Below are 24,683 nucleotides of genomic sequence, written 5' to 3' on the forward strand. Positions count from 1 at the left end.
TTTATTGGCAACACTTTGAAGTTGTACAGCCATAGCGCAGTTTGTCTATTATCATATATTTGTCATTTAGAGAGTGTATCAGCGCCATCTAGCGTTTCGGATTTCGCGGAGTGGCTCAAACTATTTTCTAGGGGAACCGTCTTGAAAAAGTCCCTAGATTCTAGGGTTTTCCGGCAGCAGTAAATCACTAGGTATATATAGATATATAGTTGGTCAAAAATCGCAGACGTACCGTGTGTTCCAGTAGCGCTCTCCGACAACTTACCGACAACTTAAACATGACGCAAGATATCATAAGACATAATTAAGTTGTCAGTAAGTTGTCGGAGAGCGTTACTGGAACACACCCGTAAAGGGTCTATTTGCGTGCTTAGATAAACGCTCGAGATTGATGGTCACATGCACACTAAAAATACTCAAATTTGTCAAAATGTAACAAATGTCACCCACATGTGCATCGCGTTGGTTGTAATGGTTGTATTGCGTAATGTAATGCGTATATCAATAAAGCACGCAACTTGACGCAAGTACCCCCAAAGCTCGTCGGCGATCAAAATCATCAAAATTGCGTTTGGATCTAGCGCCATCTAGCGTTGCTAACCATTCTGTGCTGACGGTCGACATTAGATAAGAGAGAGACCTGCAGTTCAAGTGAATAAGCCAACCATCGGTACAGCAATTAAAACATCGGCCCTGCTGTACCGACAGCTGACTCACGCCACCGACCGACGATATAGTTGCGTGCTTCGATCTTCGATATACGTATAATACACCAACGCAACGCATGAACGGGAGAACGGGTGACATTTGTTTAATGACATGTGTGGATGACATTTGACAAATTTGAGTAATTTTAGTGTGCAAGTGCAATGTGCATGTGACCATCAATCTCGAGCCGTATTGCGTTTATCAAAGCACGCAAATATAGACCTTTACGTCTGCGATTTTTGAGTGATTTTGACCGACTATATATCTACATATAGTGATTTACTGCTGCCGGAAATCCCTAGAATCTAGGGACTTTTTCAAGACGGTTCCCCTAGAAAATAGTTTGAGCCACTCCGCGAAATCCGAAACGCTAGATGGCGCTGATACACTCTGTATACGCGATGACAAATATATCTATATGACAATAGACAAACTGCGCTATGGCTAATGGCTGTACAACTTCAAAGTTTTGCCAATAAAAAATTTTAAAATTGAATTGACTATTGACAATACGTACCCCACATACCCACATTTACCAGAATCTCTGGCGTTTACTGGGTTGTTATAGTTTTTCTCTGCAAGCGTATAGCCTTGCCGCTTGCCTAACTCTAAAAAACATAAACACGTACAAGGTAAGGCTAGGTGCCGGTGCGCGGCGCGTGTGTGTTCTGCTACACAACCAGCTGATATGATGCGTTTACTCGTATACTTCATCGGGAGTCTTGTTATTGTTGTTAATTAATAAAAAAAAAAAAAGGAACCCTTAACCACAGTGGTTTCAGTGTAGTTTTTAATGAAAAAATGGCGTTCTCGGCTGTGTGCAAGATATCGCGGGTCCTTCAAGTGCTGCGTCTCTCCGGGGAGCCGTTCTCGTGCAAATCGAGCGTCCCTCGGTTAAAGGAACTAACACGATGGAGTTGGCAGAAACCAAGGCTCCTGGGTACGCAGGCCAAACTACCTCCGGTCGAGAGTACGGAACAGCCAAAGAAGAAGAAGGGCCTCAAGAGCCCGCAGATAACGTTGATAATGCCGGACGAGAGCGTCATGATGGAGAGCCTCGAGCAGGCGGAGAAGCTGGCCAAGCGCAGGAAGCTCAAGCTCGTCAAGATCATAGACTTTGACACGAAGACCGAGAGGCCGCTCTACCGGCTCATGTCGAACTTGGAGCTCTTCCAGGAGGAGAGCAAAGCCAAGATCGAGAAGAAGAATCCGAGCCCTGAAGCCCAGCAGAAGTCAAACCAAAAGCTCTTCATCATCTCGTCCAAGATTGCCGAGAACGACTTACGGGTCAAGCTCAGGCAGATGCACAAGGTGCTCAGGAAACAGATAGAGATACGGGTCTTCATTTCGCAGGACGGAAATCCTACCAGAGCTGTAATTATGATCTTTCATACCCTTTCTGTTTCTTTTGTGTATGAAATTTAAGTTTTTTTTTTTTTTTTTTTTAAGGACAAGTTAGCAGAGCACTTTGAGGAGAGTTTGAAGGAGCGAGCGAGCAAAAAATCTCAAACGAAAAAAGCAACCACTTTAAAATTACATTTTGTACCAAATCCTTGTCAAGAGGGTGAAGACAGTGATTTGAGTGAGAGTAAAAGTTGTGAGAACAATGATCCTGGTAGTAGTGATGAAAAGACGCCTGATTTAATGAAACGGGACACAGCAGCAACAGCAGTCAAGTAGGAAAAGTCACAGGAAATGCATATTGGGCTCATTAAAATTTTCACTTTCATGTGAGTATTTATTGTTACATCAATGAAATTTTATATCTTACTTTGACGTCAATTTATTATTAATGTAAATATTTACAGGAATAAATCGTGCTACAAATAAATGTATAGTAATGTATATAAAAGGAGCGTATTTAACTTTTTGTTTCAAGTTATTGATATGTGTCCTAGTGCTAGACTAGTTGAAATGTGATCAAATTTTCTGAAAACTATTATTACTATTTTTTATTTTCAAATGTTACCATTTTTTTCATTTTAGTTGAAAGTTATACGTTTTATAATATCATGTAGGATACTTGCGCGTGCTTGTATATATTTACATTATAAAATTCACAAAGTGATTGTTGCAAATGAAAAAATTAACGTTGTTACACTTATTTTGGTACAAAGTTGATAGAAAAGTTCTTTAATTGGTGCACAAAGTACTTGGCAAAAAATAAAAGTATTAACTTTTAAAACAATTCACTACAGCATGTTAAATTGTGCCGACTGATTTGATGAATAAAAAATAAAATAAAAAGTCAATAATTTTGAACGTTGAAAGAGACATGAAACTTGAGTGAGTCAAGAAAAAGTCATGAACGAATCATTACAAATTAATATACATCTAACGTCAATATCAGCTAATAATGCATAACGTGCCAATTATACTCTCGTATCAATAAGAAATGAAAGGTAAAGCAGACAAAACGATGAAACAAATAACATTTAATTGCAACATTTCTGAATGAGCTTTAGTGTGCGCATTGCTTGTTTTTTTTTTTTGTTTTCACGATTTGCAAATTCCGCTTAGCAGGGCGGCAATCGACACTCCTCAATCTCCGTGAGGGGTGGGCAGGGCCTCGCTCGCGACCCCCGATTCCCAGCCGCCGCTACGTATCTCGTCCTCCAGCGCTGTGCCGCGCCGCAACTCGCCGAACAGCTTGTCCAAGCACTCCACTCGCTTACTCGACACTGCACCAATTCATCTACAACCGATTACAATAAAAAAAAATTTTTTTTCATCCTTTTACTCGATTCTCAATTTACGAAAACCTATTACCTTCTGCTGCAGCAGAGCTTCCATCGTTGCGATCAAGGTTCCTCAGGTCGGACGATTTTTGTTTGTCTGAAACATTTTGCCTGTATTTCCATTTGCTCTCTTCCAGTGACGCATGAAAATTCCACTTTCCGTTTTCAATACTTACCGCACTCTGGCATGACTTTGTGACACTTTTGTCTGCGTATCAATTTCGTAGGGCAAGCTTTTCCTCCGTTTCGCGGATAAGCCTGCAACAAAAAGTAACCCCGTAACGTGAAGGAGAGTTTGGGAGGGGGAAAAAAAAAAAAAAAAAAAAAACCATCCTCACCAAGATTTCACGACTCATGGTTCTGTAGCCCTTGCAGCCAAAGCACGGCGACCAGGAGCCCCACTCCGTAACTTTACAATGCGACTTTTCGTACGCCGAATTCGACTTGGTCTCCTTTCGATGCTTCTTTTTCTTCTTCTTACGCTCGGCGTTTTCCGTACTCTCCTCATCGGTGTCCTCTTCGTCTGTTGGAACGAACAACTGATGTCATACAAATAATACCCAACACCACAACAAATACGCCCCTTGCAAGTGTCCCATCGAGTTTTTGTACTAATTGTGAGTGTTGAAACCACAGTATATTTGATTTACTATTGTTTTTTTTTAATCGTAAAAAATTACATACGTGTGTGTGCGTGTACATATATAGAGTTGGTTAACGTTATGTAGGTAAGTAGAAAATTTAAAAAATGTGGAAAAAATCACCGCATTTCGTGCGCTTAGCCTTGATTATTTGCTGCTCCCCGGTATACGGTATATTGTAAGTGACAATGCCGCTCAGCATTAGTTTGTATTTTCTTAAATTCGCATAATCCACTGCCAATCGTACATTGGGTTAGTAAGCATATACAAACATTTAACTTTTTTCTTTTTTTTTTCTTTTCTTCTTTTTTTTTTTCATATACATATACATACATATTAATTAAATCACAATAATGTTATTATACAATCAGCATCAATGATATATATATATGTTATTGCGTATGATTGTGCGTAAGTCGTCGACGACATAAAAGTATGTATGAAAACAAAAAAAGCAATCGAAAGGATCGAGTGACAAGTAAGTATACATATATACTTATTGTTTCACGGCGTGATAATATATAATATATATGTATGAGGGGGTGAGAGCGTACATTATACGTATATAGCGATGAAAGACTCGGATGATTTGGCGAGCCAATGGAGACGCGTGAAAAATGTGAGAGAGAAAACAAAAAAAAACAAAAATGTGCCTTATACTTACAATTAGTCGAAAGCAAAAGGAAAAAAAAAAAAAAAAAAAAGACGACTCACGAAAACTGAGACAGGTGTCCTGGCACTCCTGCTGGGTGCGGAAGTTGTTCATGTTGCCCTCGCAGCCCGCGTAGTGGAATATGTCGCACTTGGCCCCGGGCTTGTCGTAATAGTAGCGCAAGCTGTTGTCGTTGTGCCCGTCGGGACACCGGCCGGGCTGCAGCGGCTGCGAGCAAATCACTGCGACGCGCCATAGTATATGTACATATACAATTGTCATTAAATTGCACAAGTGGGGGTGGGAGGGGAAAAAAAAAACAAAGGAGCCAGTGTACCCTCGATCTGTTCTCTGGTGATGTCGCAGGAGGCCGTCTCGGCTATGCAGGTCGTCGACTCGAATTGGCACTCGTAGAGGCTGAGGTCCCTGTCGGGGCTCGTGGCCGGCTCGTCCCAGCCGGGTTTTATCTGGCGCGAGCGGCTCTTGGTCCCGAGACCGCAGGTTACCGAACACGGACTCCACAAAGACCACTCGGTGTACCTCTCTCTCACGCACTTCTGCTAGTTGTTGTTTTTTTTTGTTTTTTTTTTTTCCCAAATTTAATACACAAACAATATGAAACATTATTATATTTTCATACAGCATAATGATCAATTTATCGCAACATGTGATCGCACACCTCAACGAGGAACCAGAGATCCACAGCGTTATTAGAAATATATGTATACATAATTATGGGTTTGCGTTATCATCACAGTTCAATATTAGTGGTGGTTGGGTTTAGGGTGAATAACGCAACAATAATCCGATCAAGCGCTTAGTCCAAATTATTTAACGTTTCAGAGGTTCTTGATCGGATCGTCCCCAAAGCCATAAAACGCTCATAGATGGTGTGATAATGGCATTGATTTGATCGCTAAAGTAAATGATGACTCGATGGAGGAGGAGGAGGAGGAGGAGGAGGAGGAAAGTTGTTCGTACAATTTGACGAGAGAATCGAGTTTGGCGTTAATCACACACGCGCGTTAATTTGTCATCTTTCCCCCCGATGCCCATGAATCCACGGTGTTATTGACATTAAGATGTTATGCAACACTTAGGTATATATATAATACATAGTTTGTTGTGAGAAAGAAAAATAGAGCTCGACTGTTAGTAATAATCAAGTGGCACACATATTAATTAGCATCACGTTAACATGTAATGATTGTATAATATGCATACATACGGATACCTTTTTACGGCGCCTTACAAAAGTAGCGGTGGTATAATCAGGCCGTTCGAGCTCGTAGCGTCTACCGACGTTCTCCGCCCCCACCATATCATCGTCATCACCATCATTATCATCATCATCATCATCATCATTATCATCATTATCATCATCACCACCACCGCCACCACCGTCGTCCGAGGACGGTGGCTCGTCGGTCGGAGGCTCGCTCGAGGCCTCCTCCTCGGTGTGCTCGCTTACCGTGACGGCGTCGCCCGTGTTCTCCTTGTCGGGCTCGCCTCCCGCGCACTCGGGGTTCCCACAGTCCTCGGTCTGCCGGAGCTCGGCCCCCGGGTAGAGGTGCTGGCACTGCTTGCGCCGGCGCTTGCCCCGGAAGGTGCGCTCGCGCGTCTTGCTCTCGGGGCCGCAGGAGCGGGAGCACGCCGACCACTCGGCCCACTCGGTCAGCGGGCACTTTTCCGGGTCCGGCTCGCTGTCCGGGCTGCCCTCGGTCATTAATATCATACATCGCTCGCGTCATATTTTTCGTTACTTTCGTTACAACCACAGTTTTTTTTTTTTCGCAGGGCATTCAATTTTTAGGGCAAACATTTTTTTTTTTTTTTTTTTCTCATTATCAGGTATACTTATTCGTGAGTAAAAACCAGTTGAAAAAGTAAATTCCCTGAAGTCGTGCACAGTGGGTTCGTAAAAAAAAAAAAAAAAAAAAAAAAAAGAAAAAAAAAGGGAAACAATTCTTGAGCGTATTGGTAAATATTAAGCAAAAGAAAAGAAAGAAAATCCCACTCACCATTTATCGCTCAATTGGCAGGGCGCCTCGTCCGTGAGTCGCGACTCGCAGTGGCGCTTGGCCGCTGACTTTTCGTTCTTGTATTGGCGCGTTCTCCGCTTGACTCCTGGGCCGCAAGTCTCGGAGCACTCGCCCCAATCGCTCCACGCGGTCACCCTGCACGCCTCTTATATATGTAACAAGTAATCACAGGTAAATCGATGCCGCCACCTCCCCGATATTCCTCCCAATGTTAAATCGGCAAACTACACGTATACGCTATACCTACGTCTAACGCATGCCAAAAAAAGAAGCGAAACAAAAAAAACAAAACCCGACCTCAACTACTTGAACAACGATGTTGTCATGACCTCGTTCATTGAATTATAGAGTTGGGTATTATAGCATTGGACTTGTACTAATAAAATATTTATACACCTGAATTAGAGTCATTAGTCTCACTTGATGACAATAAAACTATTTACTATACGGATGAATCCAAAATGAATTTAAATGCGGGGGTGGGGGGGGGTGGAAGTAAAATATAATGTAGTACATGGCATGGAAATGCGAGGCAACGAAAAAAGTAAAGTAACCAAAAAGAAATACTTGCTACGCTTAATGGGTCGTTCTGTTTCACCTTCGCCGCTGGTTGCGGTTACCGCGGTACGATCGCACTCCTTCTCGTAGACGCGCTGGCGCTTAAGGTACAGCTTAGCCAAGGGGTTCATGTCGATGGCCGTCTCGTCGTAGAAGGGCGAGCGCGCGTCCACCGGCCAAGTCGTCGTTATCCGCCTGATCACGTCCTGCGGATCGGTCTTTGCGTCTTCCGCCTATTATACATGTATAATACATACGCGTTACATCATATACATCGCGGGAAAGCGTATTTTGCGTGTGTATACCTCGTAGGTGACCCCGTCGTCCGTGCCCGCGTCGACCGGGTAGAGGTTGAGCTCCTTGTTCTCGATCCAGGAGCAATTGGTCAGGCAGAGCTCGAGCCCGGACACCCCGATGAACCAGTCGGGCGAGGGATCTCGAGTTTTTTTTTTTTTTAATCAAGTATACTTACACACTCGTATTTATGATCATAAAAAATGGATGATAAACAAACAAACAAACAAAAAAGATTTGCACGGACTAAATACGCGGGCTTACCTATCATGGAGACGAGGGACACGAGGTGGTGCTGCTGGTCGACCCGGAACATCGCGAAGGTCCTGCTCGTTATGTTGGGAAAGTTGATGCCCCGTGCCTTTATTATGGTCCTTATGTGTTGGCTCTTTTGGGTGATTGATCATCGAGTAAGTATACAAGTATGTATACTTTTATTGAAAAAAAAAAAAAAAAAAAAAAAAAAAAAAAAAAAAAAAAAATGTGTATATAAATGGACCTGGTTCTTGAGCTCGGACTCGAGGACGCGGGTGACGCCGGTCTCGGCGACCTGTTTGAGACCCTCGCTGGCGGTGCCACCGTACTCCCAGAACCGGTACTCGGAGGTGTGCGAGGCCCCAATGACGTCGGAAAAACGCGCGCTGTACGGCTTCCGGGGAAAATCCTTGGGATGGGTGTAACGGGACCAGAGGCCCTCGAAGGCGAGCTCGTACTTGGCCTCGTCGCAGGCGCAGCACCCCGGCAACACGGGACCCGGGTCGTCGATGCTCGCCTTTGGGTCCTGGCAGAAGCGCTGCTCGAGACTCCCGTCCATGAACCAACGCGACGGCGACTCCATTATCGACACCCTGGCGTTTTTTTTTTTTATACATAACATATTTTTTTGGCTCTTGTCTCTTTGGTCACCCTTTTTTTTTTTTCGCACTATACTATGCATATACACGAAATGTATGGTAATACATGGAACGCACCTAAAGGTGACGCAGCCGCTGCCCTCGTCGGGACTGATCCAGTACGTGGAGATCTCGTCCTTGAGCATCTGGGACGTCTGGACCACCGAGTCCGGACAATCCTGGGAAAACTGGCTCAAGTCGACGTCGTAGAGCTCGAGCCGGCCGTGACCGAGCGAACGATTCTCGTTCTCCACCGTCAGGTAGAACCGCGTGAACTTAACATCGGCATCGTCCGATCTTACCGCCACTGGCGACAACATTATTGTTTCGTTTGTTACACATACGCTTGGGAATGAGCATTTCATAGTTCATCGTCTATTTGAGACAAGGGGAGATGATGATACAAATTGCGATACGCAAGTACGTATACGTACACGTAAAAAAAAAAGGGGGGAAAGGGTCTCTGGCTGCTGCGATACTTTCTTTTCCTCTCTCTTTTTTTTTTTTTTTTTTTTTTTTTTTTTACATATATTGTGCAGTTTCCATGAACTAGTCTCGCGATGATTATCATCATTATTACACGTGTTACAACAATACCTTGTACGTGACCATTTGCGCTGTTATGTGGATCGTATACGTATGTACATGTGAGGAGGTACCGACTGTCTTCTAACGATTTATGGCTTCGCTCTCGCACGGATTACGGGTCTTCGTTCTGCGTATTCGTCACTTGCAATCTTACCTTATTTATATACATACACCTTACCTGCTACATATAGGTACACGTTAATTGTTGGCTCACAGATGTACAAACCCCGCGCTTCCGTGTGTGATTCAATGATACGTAAAATATCATACACGGGCGATGTAGAATTGTGTGCACGTGTGATTTATCGAAACGACTCTGCGTGATCGGCAATTGATGACGACGCGAGCGCTGTATACCACACAGGAAGAGGCAATCGATCGATATTGAACCAATAATTGATTTGACCAGCGAGTTGGTCGCGCAAACGCCGGATTGACGCGTTTATAAATCTATGTTTTCGCGAAAGCAATTTGAAGAGGGTTAAATAAAAAATAAAATAAAAAATACGAGTCACAGACATCCGAAAGTGACACGGTTTCGTCGTACAAGAGTGTTCCGTTGCTATGTGCATCGTCCAACAAAAGCCCCTCATTAGGACTATAGGTCGTTAACTGTAGGGTCGTCGTTACCCCTGTTTGTTTCGCTCCATCCCTCTCGAGGCCCTCTCTCGACTGTGTTCTTTCCCCATGTAAAACGCTTTAATCGTCGTTTAATTCTAAATGCAAGTCTTTTGTTCTTTTATTCATCAAAAAGGACAAAAAATCAATAAATATTCACTGAATGTATAACACCGCGCCTGTGTAAATGATTACACGAGGTATAATATATTATACATTATACAGGGTAAAAGTATGCGAAAGGAGAAAAGAAAGAGATGACTCACCTTGGTACTTGGTATTGGGCATGAAGCTCTGGTACTCCTCGGTCGTGTTGACCTTGAGCAGGTGAATGTGATAAGTCTCGGCGACAATGTGGGGGGCTTTTATGTCGTCCCATTTTTGCTCGCAGTGCGTCGACGCCCTCGCAACGTCCACCGCGGCCAACAGCGACAGCAGCAAAACCAGCGAGTGCCGTTTCTTTCGAGTAGCCCACATTTTTTTTTTTCCGCGACAGAGGCGAGGGAGATGTCTGTGGCTGATTTTTTTTTTTTTTTTTTTTTTTTTCTCTCTTTGCAATATTAAGGTGTATATATACGACGAGAGAAGGAGAACAAGCAAAAAAAAAAAAAAAAAGGGAAAATTTCCACGCCAAATAAGCCCGATCGCGTAATATAATTGAAGAACGCGGATGCGCTGGCTACGCGCCAAGAGCTGCCCTTTTTTTTCATGCAGCACGTATATATATATATTACACTTGTGCACAGGGGTGGGTGGGTGCCATGTATATATACGGCGCATCTGCTGGTTATGGATTTATGACGCTTAATAATCCGTTCCCTACTTTCTCCTAAAATATTCGGGCGGCACTCGAGAGAGAACGGGCAAGCCCCTTTCACCTCCTCCTGGCTCGCTCGTCCGCGGATGCCCCCCCCCTCCCCCGCACTCGAGCCACCCACCCCCCCCAAAGCTCCCTCATTCGGTAATTTATTAGTTCAGCTTTTTCCTTCCAACTTTTTCCGTGGGCGCGGGGTTAATACTTTGGGGGCTCGATCCTTTTTCGACGATGCAACATCGATATTTGAAAGCGCGGGACTGTGAAAAAAAAAAAAAGTCTTTTTTTTATTTTATAAAATGCATCTTGATGAGTAGGTGGCGAGGAGGAAAAACTCCTTGGGATATCAGATAAATCGCCATCGACCCGAGCTCCGCGTTACACTGGGCGCGCGCATATAAATATGCAGGTATACATCTTGTGCGGCGTAAATCTTTGTGTGAGATTCCAAAATCGATATCCTCCTTACGTTCGCTTCGAAGTAGATTATTTTGCAGTTTCGAGTGTGTCACCCACACACACGTATCGTTCAAGTGTATTTTTTTTTTTTTTTGTTGGTACATGATGATTTTTCTCCGCTTTCGTCGCGACTCGAACGATGTAAATTATCCATCCGAGAGGAGTCACACAATTGCCTTTTTTTTAAATCGCGTCTCATATATTTATTTTATTTTAATTTCTCTTAAGCGCCTCGGTCGTTGTAGCCGAACCGCGTGAAACACTCACGTAGCGATAATAATTAAGAGGATCAATCGGTGTGATGCCTCGCAGGCAGATACTCTGATAGAGAGAGATGCTTGACCTTACTTGAATATTAAACTCTTTTTTTTTTTTTTTTTTTTTTTTTTCTCCTTTCATCGCGTGGCATTATCATTGATACTAAACAGTTGATATAAAAAAAAAGGGTCCCCGTGGAAGGAGAAGATTGGATTTAATCGAATCGCATTTACGGTGGAAAAAAAGGTGCAGCCGGGGCGAAAGAAGGCAAATGATTCGATAAGCAGTCCCGCAAAGCTCCCCTGAAATATTGCATCAACGCTCCCTCCTCAGCCCGAAGCTTTTATGGTACGTATTTGCGCTGGGAAAAATCCTGCGAATAGCGAGATGAAAAAAAAAAAAATACCCAGCTCAGCGCATCATCAGCAAGAGAGAGAAAGCGACGGAAATTGAGCGCAAAAACACACACGAGCGCAAAATAAACTCTGGGTGAAAATTTCCATTTCTTTTTTTTGCTCCTCCCTCGCGATCAATTATCACGGTCGTGCGGAGTGTTTGAGCAGCGACTAACCTCTATTGTCGATCCCCTCGGACCAGGGTATAATTACAAAGTTGCACGGGCGCGCAGAGGACAAAAATAGTTAGTTTGTCGCTCCCTCGATCGACCGTTGCTGGGAGTATACTCCTGCTGTTGGGACTGTCGGCGCGACTGCAACCGGTGGCCAACACCAACAACAACAACAACAACAACACCCGCACTCTACGTTCATTATACTCGTGGGCATGTTGCTCATGACTCTTGATGTGGTTTTATATCACGCCGTTACTTACGCCCACAAATTGGCAATCAATGTATTATCGGTATCACTTATTCACAAACACATAGCGATCGGCACGAAAACCTTGGCATTAGCGTACACAACCGCGCAATAGTAAAGACGTGAACGCGTGCAGTTGCAGTTCCATGCGCTTCGGCGAGGAAAAGCAGCCTTTGAAAGTCGAAAAGCCGGATGAATTAAGCCGGCCTTTTTTACCCTCCCAATGTGCGCGCGTGTATACGTGTATAGGACTTTGGGTGTAACTTGTCTCGTACGCGTTTTAAGAGGTGCAGTGTATATCGGGACGCGGGCGCGATGTACGTACAATTATTACTATTATCGGGTAAGTATCCGATCGCTTGATATTCGTGGCATAGCCGTTGATTGCGGGTACGATCAATGAATACCGATGGTGCAGCCGTACAAGGAGCTTTATACGAGGGAGAAAAACCAAAGGGAAAAAAGCTCGGGGAAACAAATGACGCTGTACCGATGTGCCGATCAAAGCGAATAACGATGAAAGAGCCGAGGGTGAGTCGAACAAGTACACGAGAGCAGGATCGCGAGCGTCGACGCAGCCGGCGGTTCCCGAGGTACTGCGGTCGAGAAGCGCAGAGGCCACGGAGCGGGCGGTCGGACTATATGAGATAGAGAGCCACCTTCCGAGGCCGCGTTTCCAGCTCGCGTGTGCGGTCGGTGTACGTATACACGATATAGTATGCACATGTACGCTGTTTGTGCATCCGAGACACGGACGAAAACCGCAGCTACATACATATATATATATACAACGCACACGCATACATGTCCATTACCATAGCGCGCCAAGAGCTTGCGACGCATCTGCTGTGTGCAGTACGTATACACATACACGCGGGAAAATCACCCTCGTAAGTACCTACAAGAGTTTACGATTTACTATTTAGTTCTTCGATTATGTAATTATGTGTCCTCCATAATTGCATGAGTTGCACATTGTTTATATGGTCTCACATGACGATCTTTTTTTTTTTTTTTTTTTTTTTTTTTTTTATTAAACTCTTGAAAACCAATGTTCTGGTGCTGATGATGTTACTAAAATTCTTCGAGGGCTAGATAAGTCGATTAATTCTTTTAGACAGAAACTAGTATATACACCTTTCAAGTTCAGCCATGCATATATGTGTTGTACGAAAAACAGTATCAAGAGTATCAAGTCGTTTGCCACCGCCATGAGAACATTGAACGAACAAGTAAATATTTGAAATGAAATTGCAAGAACGAAAAATCCCCCTCTCCGAGGCATTCTTTCGTGGGGACAAACGTATGAATGTGTAAACGCGCGTTAATTAGTCCGACCCCGCGCTTGACGTTAAATTGTTCTATTTACACGCCAAATGATTACGCGCCAGACGGACGATGATATTCCACAATACCTACTATATAAAGTTGCCGTAATATTACCATGTCGCTGCAAAGTCGCCCATCGTGTTGTTTTCTTTTGTCACTTTCAACACACAAACACACGGCCCACCCGGCGAAATTAAAAGCAACTCTCATATACCCACGCATTTTTTAACAATAAGCGAGTCTTCCTTTCTCTGTGCATTTTTTGTTTGTTTTTTTTTTTTTTTTTTTCATTTACAAAAATAGTTTGACGAGTGTGCGTTATTACCAACAAGGTCCTGCCGCGAAGCAGCGCCATCACGTCAGGTTTCCATATACGCGCGTTGTGTACATATGCACATGCAATAACAAATCGAGCAAATCAACAGGGGCGGAAGGCCGTCTTAATGACCGCGTGCGCTATACATACACCCATTCGACTCGTGCTCGCGATCGCCTCGAGTAGGTATTACGTTGTATTTGTGCAAACAAAAATACTTATAACGATACGTTATTTTTAACATCCGAAATCGTTAGATGCACAATTGCGCGTACAATTCTTTATTACGTACACATGAATGATTGTAAAAGATAAGATGTTATCGTCACGGTTACATCAATAATAGTCGAATTAGTTGAAGCGCGTGCAGTTGGTCAATACGGGCCGGCACGGCTGTCTCTGGACTTTCGTCAACGGGCACATCCTCCCACCGTTTTCGGGTTGGACCTGTGGTAAAAAAAGAAAAAAGCCTCAAGTTTCATCAATGGGAACAAATTAAGCGCGATAAACGAAAATAGTTCAATTACCACGATGGTTTTTTCCCGTGTCTTAAAATCATGGCAGTTCTTGCACGCGGACCACGAGCTCCACTTTGACATCTCGCAGTCGATTCTCTGACCTGCGGGATCGAACGATATGTAAATACCAAAATACACATACTTATGCATGTAATAACGGCACTTACCGTGCACAACGCAAGTCTGCGTGCAAAGCCGCTCGTCGTTGAACCTGTTCTCGTTGCCGGCACAACCAGAGTACCGGAACGGCAGACACCTGCCCTTCAGCTTGTCGTAGTAGTACCTGATCGAGTTGTCGTTGTGCCCGCCCGGGCAGCTTCCCTCGTTCGCGGGCAGCATACAATAGCCTGCGAAAGACGATCACGAAAAACCGATAACATCCCCTTCCTCGGCATAACACCATAATATATATACATAATATTGTATAATGTATCATCACCTACCCGGTATGTCGGCGTGCTTGAACATCGGGTCGGTCGGTGCCTCGATGGACCTTTCGTCATCGGGGTTCGAGGCAGGTTCATCGATCACCGGCACCTCCAATCCCTCGCACGGCTCCTTCTCGTACAGGCAGCCGCTGTAGCCGTAATCCATGTCCGCGTCCGGCACCTCGAGATGGGCCCTCTTCAGGTGTTCCTGTTTACGTCATCAAACAAGATCCACCATCATACACGCACATACACCCCGTAACTATAATTAAAATATGGGGTTCTTGGGTATGCATGTACCTTGACGGTCCTGTAGCGCAACTTGAAGCCGGTACCGCGAGTCAACGAGCACTCCGACCACTCCATCCAGTTGTTGTAACGGTCGTCGACGCACAACTGCGAAATGTACACACATCCGTGAAAAATAACCACGCAATATTATTATCATACGGATAATATAACAAATGGACCAACGAAATTGTCCTCGGGACAAGGTGGATTGCCACAGTCCATTTTTTCCTCGAGCACGGCCTCGCCGAACTGTTCCTCGCACTGTTGGTCGTTTTGCCTCCACACGTAGGACCGGGATCGGCCCACAATCTCCTGGCCGCACATCTTTGAGCACCTGGTCCACTCGCCCCACTCGGTCAGGGCGCAATCTTCCGCGCTCACCTCCCTCGGACTGCAAATACATACACACACGTATATAAGTGGTTTTATCGCCAAACGTATATATACAAGCACGCATATATATATATTATACACCATTTGTTTTTTATCGCCTGGCAGGTCCTCGACTCCTCGAGGGGTAGGCTGCAGTTGGTGTGGTCGTAGGACTTGCCGAGGGCGCGGCTTCTCTTCGATATGCCGAAGCCACACTCGACCGAGCAGGGGCCCCACTTGCCCCACTGGCCGACGCAATCCTCCTCGGGCCGGGCCTGCTGGCAACTCCTCTCCGAGCCCCTGAGCCGTCTCAGGTGAATCCTAGCGAGGGGCCTCACGTCGTGGGTGTTGTTGCTCCTATCGTAGAACGGCGACTCGATCCCGTTGACCGGCAACGGCCAGGTCATGTTCAACCTCTGGATCACCTCCCGCGGCTCCGTCAATCCATCGAGATCCTACATTGTACACATAAGGTGTATATTATACACACCTTGCAATGGCTATTGTGATTCGTACACTCGCCTCGTAGAGCATGCCGTTGCGTACCCCCGCGTCGAAGGCGTAGAGGTTGAAGACCTTAGAGCCCAGCCACGTGCAGTCGGGCCTGCAGAGCTCCATCGAGTGCACACCGACGAACCAGTCGGGCGATGGATCTGTGCATGTCTTATTTGTTAAAGGGTGTAAAAGAAACACAGCAAAATTATTTACCATTGGCTCACCTATTCGCGCCACGAGGGACACCACGTGCTTGACGCTGCTGACCCTCAGGGCGGCGAACGATTTTCGGGTCTTGTTCTGAAAGTTCGCCCCTCGGAACTTTATCAGCGTGCCTATGCTGCCCTTCTACTTGGGGGGGGGGGGATGGGAAAAAAAAAAAAATGAAACAACTGTGCAGTAATGGTAAAAGCATATACTTAGTAGTAAGTATACCAACGTTGGACTTGAGCTCCGACTCGAGGTGGACGGTGTCCCCGGTGAGGGCAAACTTCTCGAGACCCCGGCTGGCGGGTTCGTAGCTCCGCCAGAAATTGTAGCCAGGCGAGTGGGATACTCCCAGGACCGTGGGAAACACGGCGACCCATTCCCTCCTCGGAAAGTGCTACACGACGACGCAAACACATACACACACACACACACAACGCATCAAATAAGTCATCGTCAATTGTATACATGTTATATGATGAGTAACCTTGGGATGGGTGTAACGGGACCAGAGGCCCTCGAAGGCGAGCTCGTACTTGGCCTCGTCGCAGGCGCAGCACTTGTCGAGGACGGTGCCCGGGTCGTCGAGCATTACCCTAGGGTCCTGGCACACGGTCGCGTTGGCCACGTGGTACCTGAGCTCCGTCTCCTTGACGGCGACCCTCAGCTCGACGCAGCCGCTGTCCCGGGCCGGGCTCTGCCAGCCGATCGTCAACGACAGCTTGGCCAACGAGACCGGGCCGTCGATTATCCGGTTCACGCAGTACGGCCCGTTGTGGAACTTGGACAGCTCGCGCTCGCGAAGCTCGAGGCCACCGTAGCTCAGCGTCCTGTTGCTGTTCCAGATGGCAAAGTAAAACTGCGTGAACGTCACGTTCGCCAGCTTCGACCTTATCGTTACTGCAACCGATTCCCATCATTTTCATCCACACGCACAATTGTTATCATTATCATTAACATAATATGCTTTGTTCGTTTACTGTCGTAATTCGTGTTTGGGAAGTAAGAGCGCAGATCTCCCGTGGTGTTGAACACGGAGATTTTAAGCACGTAGTTCGACTCTGCCACCTCGTGGCTGGCCTCCATCCACGATATCTTGCAGTTGTCGGTCATGACGCCGATCACCTGTGCGGCCCCCAACAGCAGCACCAGGGTAGTCCTCGCCACGGCCACCGTTGTCCCCGGCATGTTTTTCTTCTCCAGACCACTCGGTTGAACGTGTAATACGTACTCAAAGTTTGGGTGAAAAGGCCAAACGAAAAAGTTTTGCCTGATGACGCGTAGCCGAACTCGGGGTATACATTGCGCACCAACTAAATTTAGCTTCTACGCGTAGGTACACACGCATGGGTGCGACGATGCTGCTCGCTTTTGTATAACTTTGGAGTTTCCTCTCTCGCCCCATGACAATAACAAACGATTTTTCTCACTTTTATTGGTATTGTTTTAAGTACTTGGTACGCGTTGAACTCGTGGTGTGTGCTCTCGTAGCTGGAAAATTCTTTCGCAAAGGTACACGCGCGCGGAAGGCCGAAGATAGGAAAAACTTGAAGATTGTTTCAAAATCGCTCCATGGCGTCGTTCTATTAATAAACGCCTGGTATTTTTATGTGTCCACCCTCCCTGTGTAGAGTGTATATTTATATACGCAAACACATATACGCGTGGACTTTTGAAAGCAAACTTTTGTCAAAGTCCGTAAATTATTGTTGGTAAAGTATATTTTTAAGAAAAAAAATTTTTTTATTAATTTCATTGAGAGTTTTTCTTTCATTTTCTTTGCACTTCTTTGCACTGCAACGGCATAATTCATACAATTTTTTTTACTGTATGTGATATACTCAATTCCGATGTATCGAAAGTAACGGAGTAAATACCGGTAAAAGATTTTTTTTTTTTTAAAAAAAGAGAGAAAACAATTACAGGTAACGTAACAGCAGCAGCGTGAAACTTTGCACACTCGGCGATTCGACGAGTCCGTAAATATTTCAAACATGTAGTCGTATGTTTTTTTTTTGTTTTTTTTTGTTTTCCCCCGAGCATCATCTGTCAATCTCACGTATACACCGTCACTGTCATGCAACAGCGGAAAAAGTCCCGGTCACCGAATTCAACCAATAAAATAAATAAATAAAGGCCACCTGTTCGTAGGGTCCCTTTATGAAACCAACAACACTCGAATGCCGATTCGCCGTTTCCACGCAGAACACACCGAGATAAAGGGATAAGAGCGTCCGCGTCCTTGGCTCGACTATCCCCCCCCCCTCCCTCCCAAAATCACGATAAAAAAACAGTGTGTAATGACATCCCCGCGTTTGCACCGCTGGGCGTGACTCCGTGTCCCGCCATGTCCACCCCGACGACGCTCACGTCCAGCCCGGAGGCACCGAGTGAGTTTTCACGTGTACAACCCATTACAGCACACACACGTATACGCAACAACGTCGTCGCCGCAGGTGGTATAAAGCCCCCGGGAATCACAAACCGGGTGCCAAGAAGTACGTCGAAGACGCTCGTGTCGGCGGCCCAACAACCCGGCAGAAGCAAGATCCCGAAGCAAGAGAAGCCGCAGGAGCGGGAGGACGCGGTGACCGGCGAGTCCCACCAGAACAATGACGGGGCCAAGCAGCTACGTCAGCGGCCCGTGTCTCAAAGGGACGCCGGCAATAACGGCGCGCCGCCGCAACAGCAGCACCGACTCCTCGGCAAGTCACCGTCGTCGTCCTCGAGCCCGGCGGCCGGTAACCTGTTCAGCCAGAAACGCGTCCTCGAGAACCAGTTCAAAAGCAAGAAGTTAAAGTACGTGAGCCTCAAGACCGATATCGAGGACAAGCAGGTGGTTGACACGTTTTACCATACATTAACCTTTCCTCCTCGTTGCCGATATATATGTATATACATATATATACATATATATATGTATATCATGTTCCTTGGCCATTCGGCAATGTGTGCCAATAATGCCCCGGTGATGTGTGTAGAAATCGTGCGAGGCGACGTTCGAGGAGTTGGTGCTGTTGCGCGAGCGCGTGCTCGCCGCGGGCTGTAAGGACCCGGGTAGCCTCGAGGGCCTGGCTCCTCTGCCGAGCTGGTCGAGCAAGCAGCTGCGATGCCACAACAGCGGTGCTCCGCAGGGATCGTCGGAGCCACCTTTGGACGAGCAGAACTTCGTGGCGCGGCTGGAGACCTGCCTGAGGGTGACCCTCGACTCGGTGCTCGGCTTTTGCGACGAGCTGCTCGAGCAGCGCTCCGGGGAACTCAACCGGCTGCTCGAGCTCAACGAGCGCACCTCGTCCATCGGCACTGGGGATCAGTCCGCCACCAGACTCATGTCGGTTATTTGACACATTTTTGTTGTACACGAGAGCCATGGGACGCTAATCGGTCGTCGCCGTGGTTGTCTCTGTATAGGCTGCTCAAGAAGGAGCTGAGCGATCACGTGGAGCACTGTCGGATGGAGAAGGGCGAACTGGAGGCGCGGCTCGAGGAGACCCGCCAGGAGCAGTCGGGCCGGCTGGCGGAGCTGGTGCGGAGCACGAGTTACTTCTGGCACGAGTTCCAGGCCCACCAGCAGGAAAAGCTCGCCGAGCAGCAAGGATCGTCGGCGGTGGCGGCAGCGTCGTCGTCGTCGTCACTCGCGGTAACCATCGGCGCCAACGCGCAAAAGGGTAACTGTGATCAGCAGCAGCTGCTGCGCGTCGAACGGAACCGGAACATGAAGGCCCGGGTGAGGCTGCAGGAGCTAGAAACGGAGTTGCGCCAAGCCCAGGAGACCAACAAGCAGCTCGAGGCCGCGCTCAAGCTGAAAGAGGTGGTCTGCGAGCAGAGGAGCAAGGAACTTACCCGGGGACAGGGAAAAGTCGACCGGCAAAAGGAGGCCTTTGAGACCAGGTATGCACAATTATCGCTCGTGGATACGACATTGGGTGTTGGAATCAACGTGGGTACGATGCTTTCGCGCAGGATGCACAAGCTGAAGGAACAGCTGGATCTCAAGGAGAGCGAGAGCAAGGCGGCGGGCGAGCGACTCGCCGCCGTCGAGGGCATGCTGGAGAACGAGAGGCTCGCGAGGTGAGAGTGTCCGTCGCGAATTGTTCATCACTATTGTTATGAATGTCTCGTTTGTATAAATCTGTGGGGCTTCTTTTGCGTTCGCATCTATAGAGAGGCGACCGACGAGGAGTACCGGGAGTTGAAGGCGAGGTACAAGACATTGGAAGAAAAGTGCCAGCAGCTGCTCGAGTTCCAGAACAGGGCCAACCCAGATGATTCAGGTATACTTCTTTGCGGTACTACCTGCGTTAAAAGTGTAAATCTTGAACGAAATTTCTGTCGGATCAAAAGACAACCAGCAGCAGCACACGGAGTACGAGATCCAACTCTTTGGGGAGCTCAAGGAGGCGCAGAAGACGCTCGCCGAGAAGGAAGAGCTGATCAGACAGCTGCAGATGGAAAGGGAGGAAATAATAGCCTCGGCTGGCGAGGAAGCAGTGAGTGCAGCAAACACATTTTATGTGCTCTTTGAATACCCCATATTAACCGAGCCAAACAGGACGAGGCCCCCAACGGCAACCTCGAGGCGTCGAAGCAGAGGCTTTCGGCTGAGCTGCTGCGCAGGACGAGCGAGCTGCAAGAGATGACGAGCGAGTTTGCTCAACTCCAAAAGAACTTTAAGATGGTGTAAGTATTGGCAGTAGCTCGGATTGGTCGAGCAGGAGATGATATGACGTACGCGTGGTTTAGGCAACAGCGGAACGAGAGACTAGAGCACTCGATGGCGGAGTTGACGAAGCTGCGGTCACAGTCACGGGATCCGGGCTGCCACGAGGCCAAGCTACTCGAGCTCCAGCAGCAGCTCACGGATCTGAGGGCCAATCTTGCCGAGAGTCAAAGCCAGAACGCCGAGCTCAAGCGGGACTGCACCAAGCTACAACTCCAGCTCGAGCACCAAGGGCGCCTGGCGCGCAACCTCAAGCTTAGCGGCGAACTCCAGCAGTTGATGCACACACCCCAACAGCAGCAGCAAAAGTCCGGAAGTATGGATCACAACGATATCGGTGGGTACAGCGGCATAACAGCGCCACGAAAATCTGATCTACATCATCCTAACGTCGCGTGTGCAGCTGATTATCAACAGCAACAGCAACTGCAGCAGTTACACAGTGCCTTGGAGAGCAAAGAGATGCAGCTCAGTAAGCTTGAGAAGCTGGTCAAGCAGATGGAGAAGCACGAGGAGTACTCGCAGTTGCAGCGCACGCGCCTCGAGGCCCGCATCGCCAAGCTCGAGCTCAGTCTCAAGGATGCCCAGCAGGCCCACCGGTACGTTACAGCAGCCGAACAACATCAGTCGGATAAGATAGTAGATAGTAAGCGACGCAAACACCATCGTCGTCGCCAACACTCCGAGTGTACTCGTCACAATAAACACACCCGGGGAGCAGCTTCGACGAGCTACTGTCCGGAACAGAGTGCGAGCCATCGCCGGCCGCGACTTCCCCTGTACAAGTGGCTCCTGAGTCCGCTCTTTCCCAACACTCGTTCCCAGTGCGCTTGATTTCAGTCACCTGTATGCTTGATGGCCCGTGTGTTGATGTTGTTTCATTCCTTTTGCGTTCACTGGATTAAATTGGCCCGGCTTAATAGAAACAAAACTGGTTGCACTTTTACGTTAAAATTTCAACGCTTTATGTACGCGTTCATACGGCTGAGTGTTTGAAACGACAAAATTCATGTTCTAAAATTTTAGGCAATCATTTTTTTTTTTTTTTTTTTTTTTTTCATTCGTGCTTAACAATAAAATTTGTTCGTGCACTGTTTGGTTTAATTGACTAATCCTTACCTGTTCGTCTTTTTGTTCTAGGAATAGGGGATTCAGCTTCTTGTAAGGAAATTGGTTTTGTTTCAGCAAGGTCTCGTTGCAAAGCTGTGATTAGCGATAAGTCATTAAAACGAAAACAAGACAAAAAAGAAAAAAAAACTGTTGAAAAAAATAAATTGCATAAAAAAAAATTGCTTGCCAATGTTTACTCTAATGAAAGTTTATGAATTTGATTGAACCTTTTACAATTTTTATATATTACATGTATATTTGTTAATCCGATTTATTTTTTATGATCGTACGAATAAAAAAAAGCAATTTACAACAATAAAATATATATTACTTAATTTTATAAAAAAATCAATCACCTTCATCACTGCTCCCTGAATACGCACCCAACAACGAAAGACCACTGGTCGTATTTTGAGTACTTACACTGTCTGTTTTTGATGAATTTTCACTACTGTCTTTATCTTTATTTACAATGTCAACACCGTTAGCTTCCACTGCCACATTTTTAGGCTGCTCTTGAGATTTCACTCTAATACCCAAGTTTTTCCTCCTGTCTGCAATACTTGCATAATTTACCTTGGGTGCTGTTTTTTGCATTTTATTGGACGGTTCATCAGTTACAACAGCAGCAGCAGCAGTAGTTGCAGTTGCATCGTCCTCGAGTTCGACCGTTTCTTCTTCCACAACTTGGCCGATCGTCCTCTTTTTGTTTTTGAATATTTCCTTGACCAGCTGCTCGTCCAGTTCCTCCTGCTCCTTTTCTGTTCTCTGCCTCTCGGCACTCGTGTCGTACTGCTCGAGCATCACATCGTAATCAATCGTCTGCTGCCGCCTATTGAGATCTTTTAGGTCCTCGAGAGACTCCAAGAGATCCAATTCCTGTTTCGACTGCTGAGTACGCTTCTCCAGGAGCTTCATGGGGTTGGTGGCCTCCTCCTCCTTCTCCTCGTCCTCCTCGCGTTGAGCTTGCTCCTCGGCCAGTTTGAGAGCCATAAAGTTCCTCGTCGCGCCAGCCTCGATCTCGTAGTCGGTGTTCTTTGGGTCCGTCTTGAAGGATATCTCCTGCAGGCACCTGGTGCACTTTATGTAAAACCTGTAGATGCGAATTCCCAGGTAAGTGTCGCCCTCGACGTCCTCTTTGCGGGCGTTGAATTTTTTGCCCTTGTATATGTACTCTCCGCAGGTTTTGCACCTCATATTGAAGGGGGCCATCAATCGAACCGTGTATTGCCGATTGCGGGCCAATTTCATGCGCGGAATCTTTGACGGATCAAAGTCCGGTGGGTAGTATTTCTGCAGGATCAAGATGAGCATGTTGATTAATCAAACGTATAATTTAAATTGAAAATTATTTACGGTAGGCACATAACCTAACTACGTGTCACTACAACTATTGGATGTTACAGATGATTTCGTTGGAATTTCAACTACTTACGTTCAAAACTTTTCTTTCCGACATGCTGCGGTTGTTGTTGCTGGCTACTTGTTAACAAAAAGTGCAGTGCACCAAGTAAAATGTAGATATTCTCGCCAGCTGACTTGTTCGATGTTGTTATTATTTTTTGTTTTGTTCGTTGGCGTGAAAAAGGAGCAATGCCATTTTTGACGTCTACTGCTATATTTGATGGCAAGGAAGAACTCCGTAGTGCCGGTATACGCAAAGATACCGCATTTGAGTAACCATCATGCAGTATACCATAATTAATTATATTATTTATTTCTAGAATTTTTTTACAAACAAAGTTTACTATAGGAATATCAACTAAAAATACTAATTTTTAACAATTAAAAAAAATGTAACCTTGACACTTGGTAAGTACCACTTTTTAAGAATATTTATTTATTTATTTATTTATTTAACTAACGGGTCAATGACCCAATTACATAAGTTTACAAATTTGGTGTAAGCATATAATTATATCTTGGATTCTGGAAGTTGTGTGTAAATAAATGCGTTTTTATTTAAGTCAACAACTGGTGGTTGATACATAGTATAAAAAAAAAACTTTACTCTGCAACAAGTAGTTGAATTTGTGGTCATTGAAACTTTTATTGTAAAATTTACATTTTTCTTCTGTTATGGATTATAATAATCTAAAAGTAAATAAAAAGGTACAAAAAAGTTGTATTCCAACAACGGTATTATCTGTATGATTTTTCTTTATTGTCAAACGATAATTTGTAAAACTAAAGCGAAAAAACCATGTTTTGTTCATCAGTACTTCCTGATGTAAAAAAAAAAAAAAAAAAAAAAGGCATACCCTAAACTTAATGAATATGTCCATTGCAGTTTTATTGAGGAAAAAAAAATAAAAAATGAGTATCGAAAAGCGCGCAAAAGAATTATTTTTGACTTTTTCCAGAATCACATCATAATGAATGATTTTTCATAAAATTTTCAAACAAATCTCATCAAATGAAACATTATTTTGTACAGCTAAGAGGAAAATGAGAGGAAATACGATCATGAAATCGGATACATCAAGTGCAGGAGTCAAGTAGGCGAATGTATATAAAACCCACTAGTTAAGCAATTTAAAGAAAAGAAAAAAAAAAAAAAAAAAAAAAAGTTCACATCACACGGAAAGAGAAAGAAATCACGCGTACGAGAGGTAAAATATTGTCATTCGCTTGATTTAATTGAAAAGTTAAAACATGAAATCTCTACGAGGTAGAACACAGCTCCATCACCAAGTACTTACAAAACTATGAGTCAAAGTTTCGCTTCAATACCGATTAACCGATTTTTTCCAATTTACTTAAACTCCTCAGTATTGTTTTTTGTTTCAAAATGTCCCGTTTGGCCCGTCCGTTTT

The 24,683-nt window shown here is 45.6% G+C and overlaps 5 protein-coding genes across 6 annotated transcripts; 2 read left to right on the top strand and 3 right to left on the bottom strand.

Moving 5' to 3' along the window:
• The first annotated feature begins 1,168 nt into the window (after positions 1 to 1,168).
• Positions 1,169 to 3,301, top strand: LOC106639556 (mitochondrial translation initiation factor 3). 2 transcript variants are annotated; one of them, XM_089597161.1, is made up of 3 exons: positions 1,169 to 2,082; positions 2,158 to 2,438; positions 3,232 to 3,301. In XM_089597161.1, exons 1-2 carry the CDS (start codon positions 1,510 to 1,512, stop codon positions 2,386 to 2,388), a joined length of 804 nt encoding a protein of 267 aa, XP_089453287.1. In that variant the 5' UTR covers positions 1,169 to 1,509; the 3' UTR covers positions 2,389 to 2,438; positions 3,232 to 3,301. The 2 variants fall into 2 exon arrangements, with proteins under 2 accessions (XP_089453287.1, XP_014208730.2); XM_014353244.3 differs by lacking the exon at positions 3,232 to 3,301 and adding an exon at positions 2,517 to 2,647.
• Positions 2,498 to 12,338, bottom strand: LOC106639503 (spondin-1-like). The gene is made up of 16 exons (XM_089597160.1): positions 11,835 to 12,338; positions 9,999 to 10,249; positions 8,605 to 8,833; positions 8,133 to 8,481; positions 7,898 to 8,021; positions 7,645 to 7,775; positions 7,380 to 7,572; positions 6,761 to 6,926; positions 5,974 to 6,451; positions 5,077 to 5,296; positions 4,802 to 4,981; positions 4,211 to 4,321; positions 3,785 to 3,969; positions 3,623 to 3,704; positions 3,478 to 3,543; positions 2,498 to 3,403 (listed from the first exon to the last, which is right to left on the bottom strand). The coding sequence occupies exons 2-16, from the start codon at positions 10,207 to 10,209 to the stop codon at positions 3,225 to 3,227; spliced, it is 2,904 nt and encodes a 967-aa protein (XP_089453286.1). The 5' UTR covers positions 10,210 to 10,249; positions 11,835 to 12,338; the 3' UTR covers positions 2,498 to 3,224.
• Positions 12,339 to 13,859: 1,521 nt separating this feature from the next.
• LOC106639554 (spondin-1-like) lies at positions 13,860 to 19,632 on the bottom strand (the record flags this gene model as incomplete). Its single annotated transcript, XM_014353243.2, has 13 exons — positions 13,860 to 14,173; positions 14,254 to 14,345; positions 14,412 to 14,591; positions 14,688 to 14,880; positions 14,973 to 15,068; positions 15,147 to 15,354; positions 15,438 to 15,790; positions 15,858 to 15,988; positions 16,055 to 16,178; positions 16,270 to 16,434; positions 16,525 to 16,937; positions 17,018 to 17,162; positions 19,591 to 19,632. Coding segments are annotated over 13 exons (2,238 nt in total), but the record flags the coding sequence as incomplete, so codon positions are not given.
• Positions 19,633 to 19,752: 120 nt separating this feature from the next.
• LOC106639502 (uncharacterized) lies at positions 19,753 to 22,164 on the top strand. Its single transcript, XM_089596334.1, has 8 exons — positions 19,753 to 19,928; positions 20,001 to 20,108; positions 20,202 to 20,311; positions 20,382 to 20,527; positions 20,590 to 20,717; positions 20,781 to 21,094; positions 21,161 to 21,356; positions 21,898 to 22,164. The coding sequence occupies exons 1-8, from the start codon at positions 19,753 to 19,755 to the stop codon at positions 21,920 to 21,922; spliced, it is 1,203 nt and encodes a 400-aa protein (XP_089452460.1). The 3' UTR covers positions 21,923 to 22,164.
• On the bottom strand, positions 22,126 to 23,455 carry LOC106639501 (splicing factor YJU2). Its single transcript, XM_014353144.2, has 2 exons — positions 23,303 to 23,455; positions 22,126 to 23,160 (listed from the first exon to the last, which is right to left on the bottom strand). Exons 1-2 carry the CDS (start codon positions 23,324 to 23,326, stop codon positions 22,216 to 22,218), a joined length of 969 nt encoding a protein of 322 aa, XP_014208630.2. The 5' UTR covers positions 23,327 to 23,455; the 3' UTR covers positions 22,126 to 22,215.
• Between the last annotated feature and the right edge of the window lie 1,228 nt (positions 23,456 to 24,683).

This window comes from Copidosoma floridanum, unplaced genomic scaffold (assembly GCF_036245765.1).
Source record: "Copidosoma floridanum isolate Cflo_tuat_1 unplaced genomic scaffold, Cflo_Japanese_pri ptg000030l, whole genome shotgun sequence".
In the NCBI taxonomy this organism is placed as follows: Eukaryota; Metazoa; Arthropoda; class Insecta; order Hymenoptera; family Encyrtidae; genus Copidosoma; species Copidosoma floridanum.